We start from the raw sequence: 27888 nt of genomic DNA on the forward strand, positions 1-27888 counted from the left end.
GAAATGAATTCAAATGCTGAATATATGTTGAGGGCTACACTTTTGAAGTGACTTTCAGCCAAGCCGACGGGGAGACATTACAAATAAACTAAATGGACTATTCACATTCCGTTTCATACACATGGCATACTTCAAAGAGAGGCTAAAGCAAAGTATACTTTACTGTCAATATTGCAAAGATCCACTTCTGAGCAGAGAGACTTCCCAAGAAACACAGGAAGGTAAAAGACGTTTCTTTATTTCTGTCTTTTGCAGCCAGCCTTAGTTCATTTGGTAAAGCATCTTCAGTTCTGTACATTTAATGACATATGAAACTAAAGGAAACAGGAATAATTGTGTATGCACAGTATGTACAATAAATCCTATTACACTTTGTTATCAATCACACTTCACTTCCACATCAGTTCAACTGGGAAACATTAGAGAAACTTTATAGACACATTTTTTTCCTGCTTTGATTTAGAATGAATTTTAATTTCTTTTTAATCAATCTGGAAAMTGAGGATGGTGAGACTAAAAAGTCTTACCAAAGGATAGAGGCAAAATTATATAATCCATAGACTGGGATTTTATGATTAAAATGGTTTATCAGTAAACTCATTTGATTTCTTATTAGAGTGATTTTTATGTAAAGAAATCCAGCAATTAGAAACAAGATGAGGCTGTATCATTCTAGCTCTCAACTCAGACACAACAGTCTCTGTGCCCCCTTCAGTCCTTAATAGAAGGTAAGTAAATCACGGCAGCATATGGGAAAGCAGGAATCCATCAGGATCCCAACTTCCTGTGAAAATACTTCATCTTTTTATAGGCACATAGCTACCTTGAATCAGAAAGCCTCAAATGATTTAACCTTGCAGTGGAGTGAATATTCTGTATTCAGCTTAAACATCTTRAACTTCAGTGCTGAGCTCAGCAGAGCTCTATTGGCTGACAGCTGCCCAGAAAGTTACCCAGTATTTAGCTGGACTCAGGTACTTGGCAATCAGGCTGGACTCAGTAATTCCCCAGCAAAGCATTTAAAGACATTTCAAGCCACACTGGACTGCAAAACCTGCTTGTATCAAGTGACAGTTTATTTCAGCTAGCATGCACAGCAATATCTTAAAAAATGAAACGTTTTAAATATGGGTGTGGGACTATGGCAGTCCTGTGTTTATCACAGGCTGTGAATCTGTCCAGCAAAGCACTAAAACTGAGAGAGCCTTAGCCAAATTCCAGCATCTACCAGCTACAGAAATGTCAAAGYAGTGACAGGCTGTGGTTAGAACTGATTGGTCAGTCTAAACCAAAACAAGTTGTGTTTGGCACAAAGCTAAAACCATCATCATCTGAAATCCAGAGAAAATGAACAAAGATGGCACCTTGTTTTCTAAAGCCAAGAAATGTATGAAATAGTAGGAAACAATCAAAGTTGCCAGATCATAAAGCACTGGAACAAAGTATTTTAGAATCATGYAATCTCACTTTAAACAAATTCACCRAAGTAGGCAGCTGGTTTGCATATTTTCCTTAGGTGGCAGCTCTACCTGTCCAAAAAAACTGGGACATTTTAATGATCTTGCTGTCATTTTGCTTTTAATTGAAACTTAAGGCCTCCRGATAGACAGAATGTCTGTATTTCAATAGAAGATGGAATACCATCTCTAAGTATCAAAAATCTATTATTCCTGRTCTAAAAAAACCTATTGCACATAGACCAGAAAATACAAAAAGGTGTTCCTCTGAGGTTAATCAATCACTTTGCGCAAACCTAAGGAATTAGCCAGAGTTCAGTAATAATGTCTACAATCTATGGAGGTGAATTCTCTGATTTCTTTACACTAAAAACCTATGGCTCCTTTTTATGCAAAGACAATCAATCCTTTCCTCAAGCAGAATCATATGCTATTTTTTCTAAAACTGCTTAGTGGAAAAATGAGAAAAGATATAATTATCTGGAGACTGTGACTATCCTAGCTTTTAATGTGCCTCATTCAACTCTTGCCTAAAGTACATGACTTAGCAAGGTTACCATGTACGTCTTTGGAYAGACTAATAAATCCTTGTAAATAAAACTACTGATAGTATTGTACTGATGTATCATACTGATTATTATTTGATATTGTCTGGCCAATTTTTACCTCAAAATCATTTTGTTGCAGTCTCTGAGAAACATAAGTTTATGTAAAGATGAGAATTATTATGGTGGTTGAAGTGATGTGTATTAATTGAAGTGACATGATGAGACATGTGAGTCTAGATCTTGTTACCAGTGTAATAGAGTATGCAGATACACTCAAAAACTTCACTTTTTTTCATTTTGGGTTTACTTGGGTTTTTTTTTTACTTTAAACAAAGATTTGTGTACTATGAGTTTCAAAACTTGCATTCATATTTTTAGGGTGATAGTATAATATATGAAGAAATACATTAAATGTCAGAATGAATAACAATGTCAAAAGAATCACAGACTTCTCAAAGAGTTTCATGTCAAAATTCTCACTGATGACAACTGCAGATTCTTGGMTGAACTCTCTGGCAATAAACAGCTGCAAAAAACACCTACAAGGACGTAATTCTAAATGTGATTGCATTTCCAAAAGCTTAAAAGTAAAGGAAGAAAAGAGAACACATAAAAGTCTGACTAAGTGCTATCATCAATGTAGTATTTCACAAAAGCTTTCTGAAAAATGTTACTTTTAATAGCATCAGGTGTAAAGAGCAGTGTAATATGGCTTATAAATTACTGGAAGGGCTYTGACACGGGTTAATAATAAACGACAGCATATGCAGTAGAAAGAGAGAGAGTCACAGAGGAGTGCTTGCAAACTCCAGTTTTAGTCACCATTAAAGCTAATGATCTGTAGGCAGTGTATGCATCATGGTAAACCAGACCCATCAAACGCAGAGCACAGGACCTACTGAGGTAAGTTATCTTCTATCTGCTTTATTACACAGGCATAGCCATGCTAAATTAAACTGATGCTTTTATAGACACTAGGCTGTACTGAGTCAGGTTTCAAGACAGCTCTCTCATTTCAGCTCTCTGATTTCAGAGAGGGATCCTTAATTCAGTGCTTGCAGAAAAGACACAAGATACTCAGGTTAAATATAAGACTTTGTATCACTTTAATCAGCTCTGAAGAACCTCTCTCCTGAAAACCCTCTGAAAATTATGCAYATGAAGAAGAAATGAAATGAGCTCCTAAATACAGCACGTAAGCATGGACTTGTAGACCATGGGAAGAAGATGTGATTCTGCTGGTCATGTCACAGGTCTAGATGACACAGAGATTAGGATGTGAGAACTCACCAAAGCACAAGTTCCTGTCACACTAGAGGAGGGTGTGGATGGCAATGCTACCTTCAAGCACAACAGTTGCAGGTSAGCACGATTTGTAGCTAAACACAGAGATTATTCCATCATAGCAGGGATTTCTACTGGTCTGATTGCTCTGCAGTTTGAAAGACTGCCAGGGACCTCAGCAGTCCCTGGAATGAAAGGGATGAGAATCTGGGCAGAGTTCAGAGAACACAAACACGGAAAGATCTTTATTAGGAAATACAAAAATAACTAAGTATGTCGCACAGTGCATTCAAATAGTTTGCAGAGGTGTGATAACCTTACAAAGACTGGGAGCTGCTAAGTGAAAGAGGGAAAGCATTTTAAGTGTGGTACAAAGGCCCGCAGACAGAGCAAAAGAATAAAAATTCATTCAGATACCCATCTGCTGCAYCTGGGCAGCAAATACACAAATATAAACTGCTAGGTGGGGCTACTAGACCAGGACTKCTATTGTGCCCAAGCAGCACAACACCCACCCATATTGATAGAAACTTTATTCACATTTGAGAAAGAGAAGGRCTGGAGAGTCCTATGGCTCATGTTTTCCTTGTGCTGCTTTAGGGCTTTGCCTGCKCTGAGCAAAGCTGGGCCAAGTTCAATGGTTACCCTTCTGCAGCTCACCACAGACACCTCACCACTACCTTCCTGTAAGATGTGACTGATCATCACTGCAACTGCTGGAACAACTGCTGCTTCTTAGGTCAGGTCAGTTAGACGAAAAAGTAATCCCACTATTTGAAGTTCKGGAGTTCATCTGGATCATTTTGAYTGAGCTATGCTARGAAGAGACCTTAAAAGCAGCTAGATTGAGCAGCTGAGGGAATGGAAGGGGGTCCTGGGGGCAACCAGATCTGCAGCATTCAGCTGCAACTAAAACAGGATATATAACCACGCTGCTGTCCCCTGCTTTATGTCACAGAGGATGTTTCTGCTGAAGGAAAGCAATTCTTTCTTTGAGGCTGTTCAAGCCTTTTTGGCTGAGAAAGCATCACAATTTCCAGTAAYTGTGGTGGCCTGTCCACTGCCCACTAAGCTAGGACCACAAACTAYCAAATACCTCAATTACTACCAGCAAATATGGAATGTTCCTTATTGTTACTAGTCTGCACAAGATTAAAAAAAAAAAAAACCCTGAAAACAAAACCAAACAATCAGCCTCAAATAAGAAACTCTACCATRTTTATGATACCCTGCCTCATCCAGTATTTTACCTTAACTGAATATGACAYGAGGAAAACAAAAACAACCTCCCTGAMCCCTTCACRCTCTCCAAGACTTATTCTTCTGGARGTTTACTTGGCACGTAGCTTGGAAATGAGGTGTTGAATAGAACTGCTGAGGGAAGATGTCTGTCATGGACAAGCACCTCTGTAATGGTTAGTACAAACCCAACCCTGACCAGAGTGACTTCCACTACAGCTATTGGCTTTGAGAGCTGTGACCTTTCAGTGATCCAGCTTTGTCCCTAACACACTGCAACATACTCAGAATGSTCTGTTACGAAGATAAATAAGTTTAATGAGTAGTTCCATTCTGGGAGACTGCCCCTGCCAGTATATTCTGGGTTGTGTGGTTCATTTCTGAAACTAAAATATTCCCTAGGAAAAAAAAAAAAGAACAATTCTTGGCTGCAGGGTAGATACAGAAAGGTGGTTTTCCTAAATAATAAATTAGGTCAGTCTTTAAATAAGTCACCTCCTTCTGCCTGGATAAATATTTACTCCTTCCAAACTAATATTAGGTTTATGTGTCTCCCAAAAAACTTWGTTCTGTTCTGGTTTCCATTAGGAGTTCTGGAGTCAGCCACAACAGAAATCAACTAGACAGCTTCAGGGGATTAAAAAAAAGAAACACCAAAATAACAAAAAAATCCCACTTGGGCTTCTAGTCTTGAATAAGACCAGCCACTGTTCATTCAGCACACAGATAAACTACTTCCCCAACAAAAATGACAACTGGATCAAATTAAACCCAAAATTCTCCAAATGGAACTTAAACACTGGAAGGCAGGAGTTTGCATGGTCAAAAGTAGCTAATAATTTACTACAAATTGAATATTAAAAGGCCTTATCCTTCCAAAGCCTAGCACTCCAAACAGCTGTTGTGTTCAAAGACAGGGAGAGAAGCAATATTTTGAGGGTACAAGGCCTCACTGTAAATAGACAGGGCCCAGGGGATAGGGGAGGAAAGGAGGTCAGCAAAAAATTAATGTTAGAGAGTCCAGAAGACAAATGTAAAACTATTACAGAAGAACAACAGGTATTTTGCCTTAGAAGACAAAATTAAAGAGAAGGCTATTTCACAGCACAGTCTGAATCCTAAAGATGCCTGATGGCAAAAAAATTGTCATTTTCACAAGTTAGATGCTTTTCTGGTTTACAACAATTTTTGTTTCAAATTGCTGTTTCYTAATAGAATGATTTTAGCTCCTCAYAGAATCATAGAATTATCTGGGTTAGAARGGAYCTTAAAGATAATGTAGTTCTAACCCACTTGCCATGGACAGGGATGCTATTGACTAGATCAGGTTGCTCAGGGCCCCATCCAACCTGGCCTTGAATGAACCTGGCCTTCATCCAGAACATGGGACAGCTTCAAGTTTTTTACTAATTGTTCTGTCCATCAGAAAGCTTCTGGTTTCATTTTGGGCTTTTAAAATTATCTAGAAGTAAATCAAAGAAACATTTACTTTCCACTAGCCATGCTTGGTTTTCTTGGGAAACAAAACAAAGCCAAGTGAGTGGCTTGATTWCTCCCATCAGAGCAAACCTGAGAGGAAGAGAATGGGTGTTTGACCACGATGGGGTAAATCCCTGGACAAGGCCGAGTAAGTATAAAAGTGTCCATGAAAGAATGGGATTGTGCAGAGGTCTGCACACATAGCACAGGCACTGCAAGGCAGAGTGTGGCACACACGTGAAGAGGTTATTTGACAGGTAGCAGGGGCAGGATGCCCTGAGCCAGTTCCACCTCAGCCACACAGTAACACAGTTTCAGAAAAGGAACATCCTGACACTACAGTGAACCCTAGGCAGCCCTGGACTTCTGGCAGGCCAGTTTCTGTCCCCAYTGAGCTCAGTAAGGCATTGACATCTCTGTCTTTCCAGTACCTTATTTTCCAATATGCTGAGCACCAGGAACTTCAAAATGTTCATCTAGAAGAGCATACAGGACTTTATCATCAGGCATTGCTGCAATTCACAGCTCCTCCCTCTAAATAAAAAAAAGCCTAACAAAAACCTGAGGAATATAAACTTGATCACTTACCCGTGAATTTTAGGATAAACAAGAGAATTTACTGATCTCTATATATTCTTCCTTAAAACTGGGAACCATTAAGAGCAAATAGGCCTGGTATAAGTAACCTTTACATGCAAGAAAAGCCAAGCAAGAGCAACCTAAAACAGGTTCTCAGCAGCTTTAATGAAAACAATTCTGAACGCAGGTTCTCTTGTCCTGGACCAAGTACAAAGCTGTACTTGTTTATCCTTTCTGCTATAGAGAGAGTGCATAGCTGAAGCAGAACAATAAGCTTGAGGAAACATTCCTAAAAAGAAAAAAAAAAGTGTCTAATTTTTTTATTATTCAAAAGAGGGGAGAAAAACAAACATGCAATTTCAGTATACGCCCTACAGCTTTTTCCAAAAACATTTGTATTTGTTATTAGATCAGTAAGTATGCTTTGCTGGCCACATCAAAGCTCTTTAATTTATCTGTGATCAATCAGGGGTAAGCTTGTAAAAGAATTTTTTTTTCATCGGCTAAAAAGAGTAAGCAGGAAAAAAAATATCCTAGACATCAAACTAATCAAATTATACAAGTCCTTGGTCTCTAGCAGCTCCTGAAAAGTGATTCTGGAGAACAAAGAAGTCTGCTTTAAAATTACTTACAATTAGAAATATTTGCCATTTATTTTCCTTTCAGGAAATTCCAGTGCKTTATCCCAAACTCCCTGAAGTCACTGAGGTTTTTCACAGTGATTTCTGTGTGCTTTGGAGCAGATCTCTGCTGCATTATGACTTCTGTCAAGCAAAAGGCTCTGAACTAACCCATACTCTCCTATGCTAGGATGAGTGGGAATGTGCTCAGAATATCTTTCACAATGTCTGACACTGCAAATTTTTCCCTATATTAATAGATTATTTGCTAYCAGGCAAAACACAGTAGTGAAAAACAGAATACCATGCAAAGTAACATGCAATTTATGGTCTTAAAATGTGACAAATAGAATAATTTTATTTACTTTAACTTATTTAGTAAATGTCGGAAGTCCACATTACTTCCGATGCTTACAATTTTACCATGCAAGAAGAGGAAACTAATCCTGCATCCATTAGAAATACTGGGACTTGTGCTATTTAGTCCAAGCAGGACAAGCCTTTATGTTTTTTTGGTACTATTCACAGTTTGGGTTGTCAGGAATGCATTAACAGTTAAATGAAGAACATTGACTYGTAATCTRAAGAGATAMTATGCGGCTATGGAGGAGGRAAATTTAACTACAGCTTGACCTTKTGAATAATGACCATGTGAATTCTGTAATGACCTTGTGAATTCTGTAYCATGGGTCAATTTAATTAGTTAAGAAAGAACAAGAAATAACCTGTTCAAGATTTGGTAAGAGCTACTCAGCACAAGGCTTTCGAGGGAGGTGATGAAGCAAGGAAAGAACAAGAACAAGTGGTTAAGACCTAAACCTAAACAATGTTCAGACAGAAAACAATGTTCAAGTTTTTCATTGTACCATCAGGATGTTTTCAAAATGATTTGCATTCAGAAAAAATCCTTAAGACAAAATTTTCCACATTAAACAGTAAGTGATGCAGAAATCTTTTTTWAAAGTTGCATCCCATGTAATGAAGACAACATAATTATCAGACAACAATTACCTTAGCATCACTAACTGTAATCTGTTTTCCATGGTGCACTGCCTTTATATTTTTTTGGCTTTGATGGAAACATAAGTTTTTGTACCTGGTGTGCCCAACACGTGTACGAGCAACACACTATGCTCCATCATGGAGGTCTTAAAACTACATGTAAATGACTTTATTTCTAGTGACAGATCAAAAATAGGAAACTGCTAATTTGTAAATGTCTTTCAAAATTCAGCTTCCTCACATCATTTTTCCCTCTTAATTAGGAATGCAGTAGTGAAATTAGGCATTTGTTGATTGTGATTCTTAGGATTACTGGGATGCCTCTGCAATCTGAAAGGTTAAAGCAGCTTTCTTTCAAAACACCTGCTGTGTTATTACTGGAAATAGTGCTTTTCTACAGCAATGCGCMCCCTAATCTCTTCCCATCCAAGGAATGTCTGACTACCGCTATTACTCCTCAAAAGCTTAAATGAGATTGAAGCACAGTGTGAAAACAAAACTTTTACAGATAGTTGGAACACTTCCATTTTCTGTTTATTTGTTTGTCATTTTTTTTCCCCAAGAGAAGGCAACTAAGTACTCTCTGGAGGAAAGAGGCTTAACTCATCACCCTTACCTGTTGTCTATTTGAGGCATGCCACACAGCCCTCCTTAAAGAAAATGTGCAAAGTCAGCTCAGGTGTATTTATAGAATAAACTTACAGCTTCTCACCCCAAAGAAATACTGAAAACCTCTTCTGCTCAACACTGCGCTATCTGGAAATAAACAATGGCATGACACCATTAGGTGTGATAACAGAATGAATGAGTACAGGGTTTGTTTTTTTTTTTTTTCCCAGTAGAATACACTAAATTAGATTCTATCCACTTGTTATATTTGCAATGTTCCAAAATTGCACAAAAGGGTGTTGGAGCAGCAGCTTCGCTGAGCTGAATCAAAATAGCTGAACTAGATAGGATCAGACTGTCTTGTAATCTTTGCAGTGTTCAGACCCAAACCTGGAAGCAGTTCAGTCCCAAACACAAGAAAACAGGAAATTTACCATTTTACTTTGCATAAGTGATAGCAGAGGTTTTTGTGATTCCTCTTATTTTTTATGTGCAAGCATTTTTCTAGTGAAGTACAGATCCAGCACTTTAAGTCACTAACAATAAGCTTGTTTTTATCTTTCACGGAACCTATGCGTAATGCCTCCCRCATCTCCCGGGATTTGTTGATGCAGGTGGAAAATTACTGCTGGGTGCATTTCAGGAGATGTCCAAGGCTGACTGCCATAGCTGGAAAAGGGAATGGACTCTAACATTGCTGAGTCCCAGCATTCAAGTACTTGAGTCCCTGAACTGCTACCCCAAAGCCCTTCTGTAGGCCTGGCAGGAAAGAAGAATTTGTTAATTTTCAAAGTTTAGATCTTTTTCTGGAAGCATATTCTCTTCTGAAAAATAAACCTGCTCCTTCTTTTTTACCATCTTATTTAAAAACTTGTGCTCCTTTCCCCTCTCCTCCATGCTCCATAAAAAAAAMCAACACAAAAMCAGAAGGCTTGGAAAGAGGTAAAACAATGTGCCACTATGACCAACAGAATCCAGAGAAGGCCATGTGATGTAAATTTTTAATTTCTGTATTTCTTCACAAAAGAATGTATCTCTATCAGCGCTTTTGCAATCTCTATATCCCTTCTGCATAAAGCAGAATATTGGTCAAAATTGCCAAATGTTTACAAAATTATTATAAAGGTACAGAAGACAATGGGAAAACTCTTCAAAGTATGTGACATTTTCAGGGATTTCCCCATTTTATCAAGGATACTATTCTGTAGCAATGTCAATGCTATTGAAAATGAAAAAGCGTTTAAAATTCTTATATATCTGATAGTGGAATGCTTTCTGTAGCGGCATCAAACGCTTTATTAGAAAGACTCTAGTACTGATTATTTATAAATATAAATTTCTTAATGCTTCTAAATAGAATTTTTATATTCTTTTTTATAAGAAAACCTGAGTTACAGCTGAAGAAATGTAAAGTGGGTTACCATGCCATTTTTTACCATGATGCAACAAAGGGTTAACCTAACATTTTCCTYTGGCAGTAGATCTGAGTGAACTCAGATACGCTCACAGTGTTTGAAAGCCTGTGTTTCTTGGGTGAGAGTGGGGGCAGAGGCACATGGGCAGAAAGGTTCCATCCTCTGGCAACATGAGATTGACAATGGAGGGCTCCCTTGGCATCAGGCGGATGCAGGGCTGGGGATGCCCTGGGTCTGGGCTTGCTGCTCAGTTTGCTAGCTTCAATCACACTTGACAGGAAAAGTAACGTCTCTCCAGTGAGAAATGAAGCATGACAACTGCTAGAAAAACAGCAGGTGCACTAACAAAATTACAGGAGTTTTGACRAAATTGGGCCTATAATGGGGCATGAGATTTGGTGCTAAAAAGAAGCTTAGTGATACTTGCAGCTACTTGAGAAAAKGTGCTTCAGAGAAAGCACATGCCAGCTTATATGCAGCAATAGAACAGCACTAATTAGGCCTAAAACTTGCTAACATTTAGGTTAAAACTGRTAACAAAATTTGACATTTACAACAAACAGGGCATGGGTCTGTTAGTATGACACAATTTTCTAATCATTATACAGGTAAAATACTGTCCTGTTAAGACCACCTTTGTGCACATTCACATCTACCCTCCTGGTAAGACAAAGTTTTCATTCCACCTTACTTGAGCTGTCCAGATGAGAGGGATCTGATCTGCCCTAYGTGCTTAGATGTCTCTGTATAAGATGGCAAAGGAGGGAAGGACACCTTGGGTGGGTGATTGCTCTTAGCAGAAGGTGGATAGGACAAACAGCTCTCTGGAGGTGCCCATCTTTTTGCACAGGATTGTGTGCAGGAGTAAGAGTTCAGCGGGACTGGATGCCTAACATCCAAATAGCTTAAGACTTCCAGAAGAAATCTCAAGTTGACCCAGACAGTTTCACAGAACACCAAACAACTTCAACAGTATAAAGAAGGATTGGCTGTTAGTGCAKAGGATAATTTATGCCTTAATCTCAYGYCTTCTGAGAACCCCTGCTTTCYGTCTGAGCAGATATTCATGTGCAAGTCCTTTATTTTGCTGCAAATAATTAAGAGTGGAAGGGATCTTCAAAGATTATCTAGTCCAACCTTTCAGCCATTGGCAGGGATACCTCCAACTGAACCAGGCTGCACAAASCCCTATCCAACCTGGCCTTGAACACTTCCAGGGATGGGGTATCCACAGCTCCTCGGGGCAGCCTGTTCCAGTGCCTCATCACCCTTCAAGTAAAGAATCTCTTCTTAACGTGCAATCTAAATCTTTGAGTTCAAAATTGTTGCATAGTTCAATTCTAGGGAACCTAAGTGAACACTGAATTTGACTTAATGTTTCCCTCACTTATCAGCACTCTCTTCAAACAAGATTTCCAAAAGCACTTCCCCTCATTTTTAGTCTGATGATGTAAGTGATCCATGCCCAGGTGTTTGCAGAACTCCTCATTACCTAAAGTTAAAACCTGTAAGACTATAAGAAAGGCTTCTCACCTCCTGAAATATTTTCAGAATAAACCTTTTAGAGACAGTTTCAGTATTACCCTTTTTGCTTTGAAGTATTTTTTTTATTTGACCTTTAGAACAAATATTTCACAGGATTATTTGTAGCTAAGGAACATGATGGAAAACTTGAAATATTGTCTCTTTGTGCCCGTAATTTGTTACTGCACATACGATTTTATTCTGAATTGAACTTCTACTTCTGAATTGTTCTATCTCTACCAGCTGGCAACTGCTATTGTGCAGTAACATTTCTTCAGTAAAGCGGCTTTTCTGAAGTGGTTATTTCTGCACACAGCACCTCCAAATCTTTTGCTTTGTCTTAACTAAATGCCCACTTTTTTTTTTCTGGGGTGCCTGACAATGCCTTTTAAAAATCTTCTATATTTCAGAATTTCCTTGAGGATTTAGCGAGAAATACAGTAACGATAATCCATTTATCACAGCAGTGTTGGGACTAATTGGGTCCTTACAGATGGTAGATATAGATTTCTTTATAACTGAAACTGAATTTTCCCATAAYCTATTTGCTACTCCATTTGAAGAGGTTGTAAAATCAGATCACTAATAACACAAAAATCCAAGAAAAAAAAATAAGGTAGCTGATATATACCCTTTCACATAAGGTAGCTGATTTGAATGTTGCTGAGATGAGAAAAACAAAACACTGAACTCCCATTCAATTTTAAGGGGAATCAAATCACAACAAAGACCTCTTTTTAAAGTCCTGGCTCAAACTGCAAAAACTCTATGAAATAAATAATGGTTTTCCTACTTTGAGGACTGTGACTTTGACACACAGAAAGGTTTATGCAACTTGCTCAAGATCCTTTTGAAAGCCTGAGTGGAGACTGCTAACTACCTATAAGTGTCTTTAAGATTCAACACTGTCCCCTTTCCCAAAATGATTGCCAAAGCCTTACAGCAAYWCAGCAAGACACTASACCAAACMAGAAAATGAAAAATGAGGTGGAGGGAACACAACTCTTGCATAGATGGGTTACTTGAAAGTGTTCTGGATGAATGGGAAGGAAACATCTTCATTCACTGATGCCYTTGAAGCCCTGACTTGCCTCAGAACTGCTGATTTTCTCATACAGGTGATGTCCTCACCTTGCTGCAAGGAGAGTTCATGTACTTGTGAAGTGAAATTAGTCTGTCATGATACAGAAGTGTCCATCAAAAATGAAATCAAGGGTTGGATGTAAATCAAAACCACAGAGCCCTAGCTTACTCCAAGGGTTCATTTCAAGACCCAGTTATAAAGTACTAAGAATTTTYACTGATAATAGGGGTTGGAACCACATTTGTCTTTTTTTTTTATTTTTAAACTTATCTTAACATTGGTGTTGTTTTAAGTGGTCTTCCAATAATGGAATTTTGCATATTTTTCTTCAATTTCCATAGCTGACCACTACAGTACTAAAAAGGTATTAGTTTTTTGATCTTGCAGACACAATGTTTTGTCCAAAGCAGCTGGGAAGAAGCACTCTGTTTCTGCAAACATGCAAGCAGAAAATAAACTCAAGAATGCTGATGCAAAAAATAACTTGTTTTGGCAAGTTCAAGTATTTTGTGCGTGTGTATCTGCAAGGTGTCATTAGCAAAGCTAATTTCTACTTCATCCTAAATATTGTAGAAGAATAACCAAAACAAAATGCAAACCCCCCAAATATTAGTGCTTGCCAAGTGATGGAAAAACAAAACAAAAAAAACCACTGGTAGCAGAAAAATATTTATTTCCCAGCATCTAAAATTGTTACAGGCATTAGAGAAAATGTGTTTTAAAAAACACTAAAGTGTTATTTTAATAAATTGAAACAGGAGACAGAGTGACTGCTACTGATGCATGAAGTTTGGCTCTGTTCGTCCTTCTCCTAGCAGGTTGAACTAAGGACTGCTYGTACCACCCTTGCAGACTGATCTCTTTGTCAACATGAGCCCTCTCTGTGCCAAGAAAGTTCAAAACACAGCTTCACAAGTAAAGTGTCTCTCCTGGAATCAAAACCAGAATCAAAAGTTTGAGCTGGCCAAAGCATAATCCAGGACATGACAAATATATTGGATTTCCAGTTTCCTGGCTGTTGTGTGCTGCCTGTTTTTAGTACCATGAAAAGACCGGTTATTTCAGCCATCAGTTTCTGTACTATTTGAAGGCCTATACAAAAAGACTGACTATGCTATTTTGTCATAGCTCCCCAAAAGTGGCTGTTTGCTGTCTATTGCTCAGAGGTTTCTTGATACATGAACACCGTGCAAAATAGACAGCTGTCTCAGCATACAAACTGCTAACTTGCTACGTGTGAAGCCACATCTTCTCTTGACAAGACAGCAGACCTGTCACCCTGGCCATTTCCTCCTTCTACCCATCCTGTTGTAAAACACTCCTGGTATTTACAAAATGTCCTCTGCTTCCTCACAGAGAAACAGCTATGACTTCACTCATATAATAATTTAAAGACTTATTAAACTCCTATTCATATTTTTAATATTTTCYCAGTCCACGGATTGTTGATTTGATGGTGCTGTATACAGCTGTAAACACTGTAACCTCACTATTTCTTCTTGATTAGCGTATGTAAACCACACTCAGAGTCTTCTGAGGTGCAAAACCATCTTGAAACTGGAGGTGGGGAGTTTTGAACCAAGTGCTGTACAGCCAGCTTTCCTCTCCAAGCAGTGTGACTGTGCCAAGGCTGGCTGACAATCCACACTGAGCAACTCAGAGACACTCACTGGGGTCACCCTGTGCTGGGYTCTGCCCACACCAGCACAGCAGCCTGCCACAGTGCCACACAGACCTCGCTGCAGGGTGGAATAAATGTGCTTTTGACCTCCCCACAATTCACCAGGGACTGCCCTTACAAATGCAGACATACGTCAAGTAGGAAAGCCAGTGATGTTTAAGGCCATGGGAGGTGATCCCGTAAATCATAAGGATGGTGTCATACTGACCAACGGAAGGTCTGACTTGCAAAAAGTGCCTTATTTCTGAAAGCCAGGTGAGAACTCATGGCTCAAATAAAGTTCTCCAGCAGACTTCTTGCAAGATAAACATTGCTCTGGAACGTGAACTGTCTACGCTGCTGTGACACAGACAGGCTACTTTTTCAAAGCTTCATAAAACTCCTAGGAATGTTGTGCTCTCTTCCTAAGAATTTAACAGCAACTTTTCAYTTAAGTTCTCGGTAGAAATGGATTCAGATGGCAGAAATATGAYAAAAGGAATAACAACTTGCAGTAGCACTTGCTTACATCTGCTTCACTTGAATATCTTAAGCCTGTATCTGGSTTGTTTCATTTGCTTGCCTGAATCATGAGTGTCCTGATAATTTGATCTGTGCAGACATAGCAAATCACACTTAATATCTAAATGTGTCTTAAAAAAAAAAAAAAAGTGTTTTGACAGGATTTTATTTCATACAATCTACTTTCTGATCCAAAATTATTAAGGAAAAAGTGTTGCATTAACTGCCAGTAGTGAGAATCATGGTTTACTATCCATTTGGTCACAGTTAAAGTGAAATAACACCCCCCCAAATTAGGCAGAGTCATGTAATTTGTATATGCATTTACTGAACATTTTTTAATTGGGTTTTATCAGTATAAGGACAACAAATTAGAGGAGGGTGCAGGGCTGCCCCCAGCAGCTGTGCCCCATCACACACAGAAAAGTGTTAGTCATGTGAACTTGGCCGTGTTTGAGCTGACACGCTGCTAAGAGACAGTAATGGCCCAAATTGCTTCCAGAGCAGCAAGCACCTCTGCATGGGGCTCTGAAGGCGTTGAGATAGCCAGCTGGGACAGCCGTGCTTCATGCTGAGTGTGTRATGCATAAACACACCTTTTACTGCTGAGAGTCTGAAGAACTGGCATTCATGTAACCAACTGCATAGGAAGTCACACTTAAAAAAAACCAAACCTCTTTTTCTGGGTTTTGCCTCTTACTTGAGTTAGACTTAGCCAAAGAGATGAAAAGACGAAACTTTCCAAATACCTGGTGCTTACTGCCTACCACCTTAGAGCTCCCATCCATGTCCAGGTGTGCAGCACCATAATAAAAGCTACAGAAAACAMTGACTGGGAACCTCATATTGTGTATGCTTTCGATGGAATGAACTGGTCTGGAATCTAACTGGAACTTATCAGTTACAAGAGCAGGTCAGAAAGGAGTAAGACACCAATGAGGACACATCCCAAAGAAGTTTTGGGCATTTGGGATGTATATTCAGCAACTGCAAAAGTAAGAGCTGTGCTCCCAAATGATCAGCAATCAGGTTTGCATCTAATTTGAATACTGCTCAACTAGTGGGGACGATGCCTCACAGGTCTTAACCACTTCTGTCTCTATATTTGGTTGTCTTTCTATACTTCCTACCAGTGGAAAAGAGTATGTCTTGGAGTTTTCTATCTTAACACTTTTTGGTAGGGTGCAGCACCATCAACTCAGGCATGCTTTCTGTAAATGCAAGTAGTGGTTAAAAAAAACCAAAACCAAATAAAACGCCCAAACTTGAAAACCTTTCTAGAAGCTGCCAGTTAGGACAGCTGAAGGGAATGTTATTATGACTAAGAGGCTGGATTCCATGCACAAAACAGCTATTTCTAGTGATAAAGCACAAAGGTTAAACAACTGAGGACAAGACTGCCAGATGTAAAATGGAAAGTTTCCAATTTAGGAGCAGCAGAGGAAGAACATGAATTAATATGGAAGGACCAAATTAGAATTATAAAAATCCTCCTAGCCAAACCAAATGCCATTGAAAATAAACTCAGGAACTCTCCCCCTCTTCTGCTCCCTGCATTCCAAGGAGGATTGAATTTAGAATAACCATAGGGAATTTTAGAAAAATCTTACACTTAAATGCGGGCAAAAGCTTTAAAAGTTAGAGACTGTACATGCTTTAAAAAAAACTATTACTGCCTTTATAATGCTAGGTTCTTCTTCAGTACTTCTGTTAAAAAGGAAAGAAATGTTTTGGACATAAGTTTTCTCATTAGTTTTAACTTTAGTGAAACTAGTAAAGATCAGGCTGATTCTTCAACCCTTGAAACTGGGTTATTAAATGACAATTTCTACCTTTTTATTAACTGGAAGAAAAACACTAACACACACAAAACCAACAAAATAAAAACCACATTAACAGCCAAACAATTCACAAATACGCAAAATCCACTGGTTATTGGGTTTCTGACCTAGACTACATTTCAGTGCTAGCTTTCTTAGGTCTACATACAGAAATACACCAGTCTGGGGGTACTCTACTGCAATATTCTTTGCAGATGGCTCTTACTGGTCTCACACACATTTTTGTGGCATGAGCTGGCAGATGTCAGTCCACTGTGGTATTCCTCAAATTGAAGATGTATCATGGATTGTTCARTCCATGACAAAGACTATTACAGACTTTATACTGGACTCTAGGAAAATGGGTGTAGCAGATGTAACATCAGCACCACTAGACTGATGGTTGGCTCATCTTGGTACACCTTTTCTGCTGAGCCTGAATTTTAGAAAGCTCCCACAGGATCTGACAGCAAGAGAAGCTTCCACACACAGCCAGGAGCCTGACACAAAAAGCAGGCAAACACAGGGAACTGCACTGAAAATATTTTTTTAATATATATATATATATTTATATTTATATCTGTAAGAAAAACCTGATATGATTCAGCACATTTAAGCCTAAACAATCAGGAAAAACAGTGTCAAATGCTGAAATTAGATGGAAAGATTTCAGGACTTTGAAGATAGCACATGACATTTTATGATGCTACACCTCTTACACGGCTACATGGTATTACCTGCATGAGCCTATGCTCCCATATGGACAAGCACTAAAATTCCAGCATAGAAATTGGTAGCCACGGGTAAAATCAATAGTACTCAAAATTAGCAGAAAAATTTCAACATTGATCCCTCTGATTCAATCCCTGATSACCTAGCAATAGCACCTGCAAGTTTGAACATCAGACCCTACTGGGCAAAACCCAGAAGCCCAATAGCCCTGCCTGATATGTGTGAGATATCTGAGAGTGAAGCTCTACTTTCATTCCTGTGACATCCATGATTATGTTAAACACATAACTGCCCCCTGCATTTTAAAGATGCAGCTTGCAAAGTGGTTTTAGTTGACCTAGTATTTAGGAACATCCAGGCAAACAGAAGAAGGCAGAAATAAGAACCTCCTACCTTATGTTTCAATACTCATCCCCAACAGCTGCATCTGAAGTTAAAGAACAAATAAGATCGCCAAAATACCAAGATTCCTCACATTATGAGTGCAGTCTGAAAAACTCCACAGAAATGCAAATGTAAGCAATGATGCAAAGAATTAAATTATTTATTGACAACAACTAATCTCTTACATTGTTTCTCAACACTGCAACAGATGATATAAATGCATTTCATGAACGTGAACAATAAGTTAATGGCTATTGCTGAAGGCAGAATGTGGCTGGAGATATAACAGTGGATACTAGGCTTATCCCTTTCACCTGACAGATACACGTATTCTATTATTTAGGAATTCTTAAATAATAGTTCTTAAATCATTAAGTACATTGAGCAGGATAGGCTACTTACTCTTCTACAATGAAAAAATCATACGGAGGGTTAATTAATAGGAAGTAAAATCTATCCCTTCTAAGTTTATTAACAGGATTCATCTTACCTGAACTTGGCTGTGTAAGCAAGCCATCTAGTTCAGCTTCTCCTGTATCACCACTGGAGAGAAGTAAGGGCCTCTTGAATCAAATGTACCTAGGCTAAGCATCTCAAATAGGCTGGGAAGATTTCCCCTTCCTCCCTCAAGCCATCCAAAGTACTCCACTGATTTTGACACAAGTGTGATTTAGTCATACAGGACATGTACCTTTTAGCTAAAAGACATGTGAAATAAGTCTCAACTCATGTTCCAGGAAGAATACTACAAATTGCTTTAGGAAATACCCTTKTCAGGTCAGAAAGAACCTAATTAGCAGTTAAGAGGGTTTCCTGCAAGGGAGCTACAATCATGGATTCATTGCTGTTTACAGGGAAAGCAACTATTGGCATTTGCAGAAGAGCCAAGATGCAAATCAGTGGCTCTGTTGGGAGACAGGWACTCCAGTCCAAGCTTCTCTGGCAAAACAGAAACCTAGGATAATGAAGGAAGGAAGATCAACATGCTCTCAAACATGCAGATAAATCCAATATATGCCTCTATTCTGGAAAATGGTGTAAGATTAAGCTTTAGCTTCACAGCTCTGCATTAATACAGCAGAGGAAAGTATAGAAAGGAGAACCTGASAATGATAAGATGGGAATCCTAAAAAGGGAGAAAAAGAAAATACAAGAAACATTCAAGCCTCCAAATGTAAGTGTAGGCCCATGCAAAARTAATGCACTACAATTGCAGTATCAGACTTCAGTGGATTACATTTGATTTCTTATAATCTACTTTTGCCGAAAATATATTACATCTTTCTAATGTACTCAATGAACTTTCTGCATCTCTAAGGGTTTGGCTGCTAAATCTGCCTGCTAAAATTTGTTCACTGGCGAATTTTCTGCGGCATCTTATTCCACATCTAGGTATTGAGTACATASTCAAAGATGTATTGAGGTGACAGAAAGTTCTGCACTTCCTGTGTTGGTATCGATATTTTGGGAGATATCACAACTTTCCCAATGACTTGTTAGTGAACACACAAAATCAGCTAACACAGCCAAAACAGGCATATTCAGGTTGCTAGTGGAAGGCAGGAAGGTGAACAGGCAGTGGCTGAGGATATAGGTATATGGCTGTGAGACCCAGAAAAAGCACAGGAAGTATAAGATAATATACRAAGATAAAAGACCCCTGCTTAAAGTATCAATTCATGGTGGATTTTCTCTTTTTATTCAAAATGTCAAAAATAAAACCCCCATCAAAAATACAGAAATATGAAATATTCTGCAATAGTGTTCACACCTTCAGTGCTTATGTAGCAGCATAGATATATAAGAACTGAAGTCAGTTGTCAGTCAAGTTAAACACTTCCTTGAAGTAGGTCAGTATTTCCTGACAACCAGAACATAAAAACARAACAAGTGACCTGTATGTCTGTTAAAACAAATCACCAGCAGAGTATGGGTTTATGAAATGACTGGGCAGGATGCAAACGTTGGCCACTGAACCAAAGCGAGTGGCCTACTTGTCACTCTACAGAAATTGTGGTCAGACAAATAACAAAATTGTAATGAAATAGCACTGGAGATGGAAGATTTTTCCCACCCTTGAAAACGCACATCTTGCCAGTTCAAGACTGTTCTTCCCAACATGACCTAACGGATGTGGGCTGAACATGGCAGATGTTCACATGCAACAGTTCTGAAACACAGTAAAACGCTGACCCTGTTGGAGCAAAGACCTAGATGGTAGCTTGCCAGCTCTGAAGGGTTGGATATCCCCAGCAGCCTGCAGCTCAGAACATCCTATTACCTGGGTGCCTTGCCTGCTGTGGACAGGTTGTGTATCCATATCCTTGAAAGTAAAAAAGAGAAAGATGTTCCTCTCAGCTCACATCTTACACATACTGTAAGCTATCACATCGAACCCCCCTCATTTCCACTTCCTGTACACAGCAAAGATTAAACCAGCTCGMTCAGAAACATGCAGGTGATCTCAGACTATGCCTGAGGTTTGTTTTATCTAACTTTCCAGAATCAAAGATACATTTGGTAATGTACATTTCCTCAGTTCATCTCAATATTAGGGCTACTTAGGCGCCTCCTTTGCACTTCTTCTCCCCTGCACACCCCATTAGCACCTACTTAGGAGAAGGTGTAAGCTAGCACCTTTTAAAAGTATGTATTGTGGCTGAATTTTGGGTGCGAGTCAACTTTTGTGCTTGATRTGCACCAGAGGAAGCTGCTGCCCACAACTACACAAATTTACCCCTGAAGGTGCAGGCTCCTCACTTTATGCCATTCACTCAAATGCACTTCCCCTGGCCCAGTGAATGGAGACTCTGTCTTGTTTCCACATTTTGGTGAAAATGAAGTGAGGAAGTGATGGTGGGTACAAATCACGTTTCTGCTGTGAGTACAAACATGGGTGGCTGCTACCACAGCTGCATTAGTGAACACTTCCAAGTGAAAAGGCTGAGAGTAAGCCATGGAAACTTCCACCTCCACAACAATGTGAAGTGAAACAAATTGTTCTGCTTTTCATGAACTTAATTGCTTTCAATACAGGCAGCTGCTTAAGCCAAGCCTGCACAATGTAARTCCTGCAAACTGGGTGTAATCCTGAAGCTGTGCATTCGGCTTCCCAGCTGCATTGCCCTTACTGTGTCTGCACACAAAAGTTCCACAATCCCAAAAGTCCCCGTACTGCAGGGGAAGAGGAGAGGCACCCCTTAGACTGCTCTTGCACAAAGCAGCTATCCCACAAGTACTTCTGGAGGACTGATTTGCTCGTGGGAGGAATGTCCTGGGTAAGTTAGGCCATGCTAGCTAGTAAGCAGTTCCACAAACATTGATTTTTGCACGGTTGTCATGTGTTTCAATTCTGGTTTTCAGTTCTGCTGACTAAATAACACATGGAATCTGGAATCATAGTATCAAGCAAAGTTGAACACTTTCTTTTCTCTTGTGTATTTTCTTTAGAAATGCACACTGACAGAATCAACTAAAGCTGTTACTCTTTTGGCCACCTCTASTAATAATCTGGTCTCTGGTTATTAAAGACACACAATAGCAAGTAGATCTGCACACAGGGTGGACAGCCATAATTCTGGGCTGTGGTCTGCTTAGGAGAAGAGATTGTGGTGTCTCTTTGGAGCACCACAGCRTGTAACAGCAAAAAACTGATTGGGGACATCACCAGGTCTTTCAGTGGAGATGAACAGCATCTTCTCTGGCAGTCAGCCAGAGGCATGTGAAACAGCCTACAACGGCTCCCCTAACATCCAATACAAACGAAAGAGCTTAGTAATAAGAGGCAAGCATTTTTCCTTCCCAACAGAGAAGCTCAGGCACTTCRAAAATTTACCCTACACTGAATAGCAAATAAACTGAATTCATACACTTGGACAGAGAGATGGGTTCTCCTGTACATTCCAGCTGGCTACATCTCAGAGGATTAGTACAGACATCCCTTGCTACTAGGATAAACTCCACTGCAGAATAAAGCTGCTCCCTATCAGTCTAACAGAGGAGTCTCTACTACATCTCTCACGGAATTTACTCACTGCCATCCTGGCTCAAATTGAAGTGAAGGACAAGGCACAGTAAGATGAACACAGAAGCACTTTCTGAAACTCAAGGAAGGAACAGCGACTTCACGAACAGATTCAGACTGCTACTTTCTGTTGTCAGCTTTTTGTGCACCAAACTCAGAGAGGAAACTGAGTAATCCCAGGTAGTTTCTTTTTGAATCTGGTGACATTWGTGTTCTGGAAGGGAGACAAGCTCGTTTCTTCTAGTGAGAAATGTCTTACCTRCCAGCACGTTTTGGGACAAGAAGCTACTCTTGACTATGGTAGTTGTGGGAGATATTCACAACCTAATTCCTCAGAGAYTGGTGTTGCCAGCAAAATAAGGTACCTAAGAAGTGGAGTGGTTGCAAGCAAGTCATCATCTGGCTATTTCTGAGGCCATGAGTGGGATCTACTCTGCCTTAGTGAGGATTTGATAACACTGCTGTATCTTTTTTTCTCCAAGGCTGGAATTGCTTTCACAGGCGGGATGACAGAGAAAAGAAAGAAGTGTATTTTTGAAATGWCAGGAAACATTGCCTGCATCAAACTCTCCTCACTTATCCTCTTCAGTTTTGAAAAAAAAATTAACATTTATTGTAAAACAGTCTGCTYTGATAGCTGTCTGAATGCCCCGTTAAACATTTTCCACACCTCATCGGTGACAAGTATCCRGTCATAAACTGCAATTTGTTATGGATTTCTAAGTAACAGGCTGACACAAGAAGCAGTTATCACTCTCTGATCAGTATGCAGTATTGCTCTTTAGCAATACTCTTCCATGGACACAGCAAGAGTTAAGAGAATAGATTTAAAAAGAAAAGCCCTTTGGTTTTGAACACATGGCTTCTAGAAAAATGTTACCAGAGATTATTTCACCAGCAAAGCACTRAGACAGTAATAAAATGTAATTCCCTGACAGACAAGTGCCATTATTTGTTGTGATTGTAGTTATCACTATTCATCTTCTATCTACATGTCATGTAAACATATACCATATTTTGTAACAGCACACTGAAAACAAAGCTTCTGCCCAGTGGCAGTTTTAGTTCTATCAAATATTTAACAGCAGATATTTACATGTGAAATCCACAACTCCATTGAGAGCTGGTGAGCACTGGAGGACAGTRCCTGCAAAGAAAAAAGTCACCCTTGCATCCTCCAAGTCCAAGACAGGAACATTGTTAAAACTGCAAATTTTTAATCTCCAGTCTTCAGCCTTCATCCCTAGGCAACAGAAATGAGGAAGAGGAACAAAGAAAGGAGACTAAGGTGATCACACAAAAACAATTTTCTGTAGCCGGGGGTCTAATGCCTTTGTAACATCCCTCCATTTAAACCAACTAACAGAATTGGCTGTCACCCAGCATTCCTAGCTTAAGCACCTGTACAGAATTGAAATTCTAGGTGACCTGTGAAACCATCCTCCTAAAGTAAGTGCCTCATTTCCTCTGTATTGCCCCTCTGGAGAGAGGCCCTATTAGCTCCTCTTGGCTAAGAAATCTTCCTCAAGACACTGTCTGCTCTTCCAGACAGACCTGCAAAGTCCATCACAGACCAACACAAGTCTGGAATTCTCCTATGTGTTTCATTCCTTGACATATGCTGCCAATTCAAACTCAACAGCTTCTTTCAATTTATTCAAAGAATCAGGTCTTTTCCCTTTCCATCTGACTCTAGAAAGCAGTAAACTTGTGAGGTATTATCTGCTTTCCACAACATCCAGGATTTCTAAATGAAAACTCGTCTTTCTGTCAAAACAAGCTGCATCTCTCTTCAACTTCTTACTTTAGATTGCATCATCCTTTGCTGTTGAGTCGTCTCATAAGTGTTGCCAACTCTGAGCCATGGAGTCATTGATTCCGCAGTGGCTGTGTGAGAATGGGTCATCTGAGTCCACCGGGCAGGCGGGAGGAAGAAGGCCAGCTGTCCAGCAGTCAGCACAGCAGCAGAATAGTATTTTCCCCCAGATCAGTTATAGACACAATCTGCCTGTGTAGACTGTGCCAGAGCACCAGGCAGAGGACACTGCTAGAGTTGTGCAGAACCTCCTCCTGATGAGCTGCCCTAGGCTCTGCCTACCCCTGCATTCTCTTTGTCCAGCAGATTTTGCATCATTAAATGCTGTTTGCATCTAACAGAGGACAGGCATTTCAGCAGCCAGGAAAGCCCTGCCTCCATTTGCTGTTATAATTCAGTATTATTTTGCTGTGGTGTGTTTGTATAGTGAACACTGTAGTCTGTGTTTGAGGTGGCTCTAGCAGCTTTGTGGAAGGCCAGCAGGAAAGGGAGCCCATCACAGCAGAAGAGTCCTGACATTTGGATAATCCTGTTTTGCAGAAGATCTCTTTCCAAGCTGTGAAGCACTGACCAGCAAGAGAAGAGTCACTGCTCCCTGACAGTCCGAGGGGAACACAGGACTGCAGCTATGTTCATTAACTTGCCCTACCTACAGCAGCATTCCTGTCAAGGACAGTATTTGCATCCTTCCTACCACAAGGAAGCAGCAAGTATGGCGAGGGAGAGACAGAGGTTTGCTCAAAAGGTTGTAAAACTGATAAGGGATTAGCATTTAATCGATGTGAGGAGAAAYCTGTCATTTATTACTTCCTCATGTGACACACTTGAACATTTTTCCAGAAACCAAGACACTAAGGAAACAAAGAAGAAGTCAGGATCAATCCCTTCTGTTTCTCCTGGCATGACACCTTTCTGAGAAAACAGCTTTTGTGAACTCACGCCCAGCAACTTCAATGACCTTGATACAAATCTCTCAATCTTGGTACCCAGTCACTCGAGTTAGCAAGAATCTTAGCTCTTATCTGCAAAAGTAGCAAGTTTCTAGTCCCGTCCTGCTCACTGGAGCTGGAGGGCGTTTAAAAAGGTGACTTGGTGAAGTTTAAAARAAGCTACAAAAGAAGAAAAAGTGGACAGATTAACAACACGTAAGCAAATTACTTTAACCACATGTTTTGACTGTATTTTTTAATTGTGGGAGGGAAGCTTTCCTTAGGGATTGCTGGAAGTTGAAAATAGGTGAGCTGCTGCTAGGGACGTGGCTTCTGTAGTGGGCTGTAAGCACACACCGTTCAGCTCTGAGTCCAGCCAGAAAGCTGTGCCTGAACAGATGACAGAGCTCTCACACTTTCACGTTTGCTGTCTCACAGGGATTTGGCCGACATGTGCCTTTGATGCCAATGCAAAGGAAAACCACTCCCAAATTAATCTGTGTAAGTGTCACTCAGCAGCAATCTAAACTCTGCAGTAAAAGGAACAATTCTGACTTTTACTCTGCAACAGCACAAGAATTACAAAGGGCACTGCACTTAGCTGGGACTCACAAAAGACCACAAGTGATATTAACATCAAAGGCGCACCTTTTCTCATAGTCACGTCTACTTTTTTGGCAGCAGAGGGGGATATGGAAAATCGCTGGGGGAAAAACATTCCAGTACTGGTATTCGTCAATATTTTGAACATCTTCTGCAACGGACACTTGATGCTTTTCAACCTAGCAGACAAAAGAGCTTATTTCTAACTGATTTTGTTTGCAAAAAGCTAGATTAACTACCCTTATTAGCACTATTTTACTTTCTGCATGAATAGTCCCTTACAAGACCTCCTGCTATCCAACACCAGAAGCGCTCAGAGTTAAGGGCAACTACAGGCAAGTAAGGCACTAGACACAAGCACAGATTAGCAGTAACTACGTGTGTGATTTGACTGGGTTGGTTTTGGCTTAGTTTACAGAAATAAGGCCATTTTACTTGTGCTTTTATGCATGCATATCTACTGGTGGAGGAATACCCCTGGGTGAGATTTCTTACGTGCTATCAATTTTTGAAATAACAAGCYGAGTCTGCTGATGTTAAAAATGAATTTTCCTAGTTCTTTTCCTAGTTCTTTTTCAGCGTATTTTTTTTTCCACATGCCTTTCTTGCAATAGGAGAGTTGCTCTGTGTCTCGGTGCTTACGTCAGCCAAAAGACCCTCCCAGAGAGTCTGTGGAATCAGTGTTTCTTGGCACGTGTTTCAYTTCTGTTAGACTTAGAAGCATGCATCAGAAACGGAACTAAAATCCACTTTCACAGAAAATACACTCTTCTCTCATTCCCCAGGAAAYCTTAGACTTAGACTACTAGGAGATGACTGGTATTTGGAGGAAAGCAAAGCAAAAACTTTGTAAAGCTGGATTCTGAGCACATAAATGTTGATGCAAAAGTGATTTCAGTCTGATTTACAAATACCAAGGCAGTGCTCTAAATGTATTGCCCAGATCTTAAAAAAGCCTTATTCTGAAGGACATAAATGACCTAATGCTCCATCATGAGCACTGGGAAATAGCGAAGTCATAGGGAATGATGACAGTTGATATGATAAACAAAACACATTCGCTTAAAAGTAAATGTTCAGTGSAAAGACTGGCTCATTCTTTAGAAAGGCAAACAAAGTTTGGGCTTGCCAATTTCACATGTCATGGAACCWCACAGACCTAAGTGAAATTCAGAACACTCTGGCCTCTATCCCTCCTTCACTCATTGGAGATTTAACAGCAGATTGAGAGTGTTCATATTACTATAACGAAATTAATGCCTGAAACTATATACGAGTGTAATTTACTGCTCACCCTGGGAAGTGTTTGCATAAAGGCTTGCAAATCAAACAATGCTSTGATGCTTACATTCACTTTGCAACGCACCGTCCTTCCTTGACAGCGTAACACACTAACAAGTCCAGAGCACACGTGTAGACCTACATAAAATGTTGCTTACTCATAAATCAGCGATTTACTGTGGGACCCCACTGGTCAGAGCAGATTCACTTTCACCTGTAGATACAGGACTGTATGAACTCCCGAAGTTCACACACCATGAACCTCATACATGATTGTATAAAGTTTTGAGTAGAGTTGGGAGACACCACTTCCAAGGGCAACTGGAAATTTCTCTGCACTTGAAGTGGAAATGAAAGCCCTCCACAATGGACCTGCTCACTGCCCTGCATCCTCACCTCCGCTCGTGTGAGTCCTGGTGGCCGGCGGGACCCCAGTGCTGGCTGCCAGCACAGCKCTGCCGTGCCCTGCGMTCCCCCTCCCCGCCTCACCTGCTGTACACCAGGCACTCCATGTGGTTGATCTCCTTGTCGGACAGGTAGCGGCTGTAATCYTCCCACAGGTCCTTGATGGCGGTGACCGCCAAGATGAAGAGCACCGGAGCCAAGGCCAGCTCCGGCTGGAAGGCATTGACGGCTGGCACGAAGTTGAGGAGGGCGATGAACACGAAGTACACGTTGGCCAGGCGGTGGAACTGCTCGAAGAGGTTCTTGGGCAGGAAGGACAATGCCGTGTACTTGGTGGTCTTGAGGCGGTTGCAGGCCAGGACCGTCCTCYTGGACTTCTCGGGCTCGGCCTCAGGTAACAGCAGGCTGGAGCGCACCAGCCGCGTCTTACTCTCCTTCTTCTTCCTCCGCCTCCTCTTCCTCTGCTTCTCCTTCCCCTCCGGCAGCACCTGGGGCGCTCCCTCTCCTCCTGCCGTGCCCTGGGACATCGCTGCCGCCCCGTTGTCCTCGCCCGGGCAGCGCGGGCAGCTCCCACGGCAGCCTCGGCCCTAAGTTATCATCGTCCGCCGCCCGCCACGGCTCTCCTTCCCTCTTCCCCTCCCGGGGCGGGCGGAGGAGGGCTCTCTCGAACCCGCTCCCAGCCTCTCTGCCGGGACCTCTCTCGCTTTCTCCTCCTCCTCCTGGCCCGGGGAGGGGACGTGGGCAGGCGGGGAGCCGAGCCCTCCTCCCGCGGGCCTCTCCCCGTCCCGGGCGCGGGGGATGCGGGCCCGCCGTGCCGTGCCGTGCCGTGCCGTGCCGTGCCGTGCCGTGCCGTGCCGTGCCGTGCCGTGCCG

At 40.7% G+C, this 27888-nt stretch overlaps 1 protein-coding gene across 1 annotated transcript in view; it reads right to left on the reverse strand.

The window, feature by feature from the left end:
• ATP10A (ATPase phospholipid transporting 10A (putative)) overlaps nt 1-27750 on the reverse strand; it is a 114377-nt gene extending 86627 nt beyond the window's left edge. The window contains exon 1 of the mRNA XM_057368086.1: nt 27101-27750. Coding sequence (XP_057224069.1) covers nt 27101-27543 — 443 coding nt within the window. The 5' untranslated portion in view covers nt 27544-27750. The remainder of the gene's footprint in view (nt 1-27100) is intronic.
• Nucleotides 27751-27888: the final 138 nt, after the last annotated feature.

This window comes from Malurus melanocephalus, unplaced genomic scaffold, assembly GCF_030028575.1.
Source record: "Malurus melanocephalus ecotype Western Australia unplaced genomic scaffold, MMel_1.1 scaffold_88, whole genome shotgun sequence".
NCBI classification, from domain to species: domain Eukaryota; kingdom Metazoa; phylum Chordata; class Aves; order Passeriformes; family Maluridae; genus Malurus; species Malurus melanocephalus.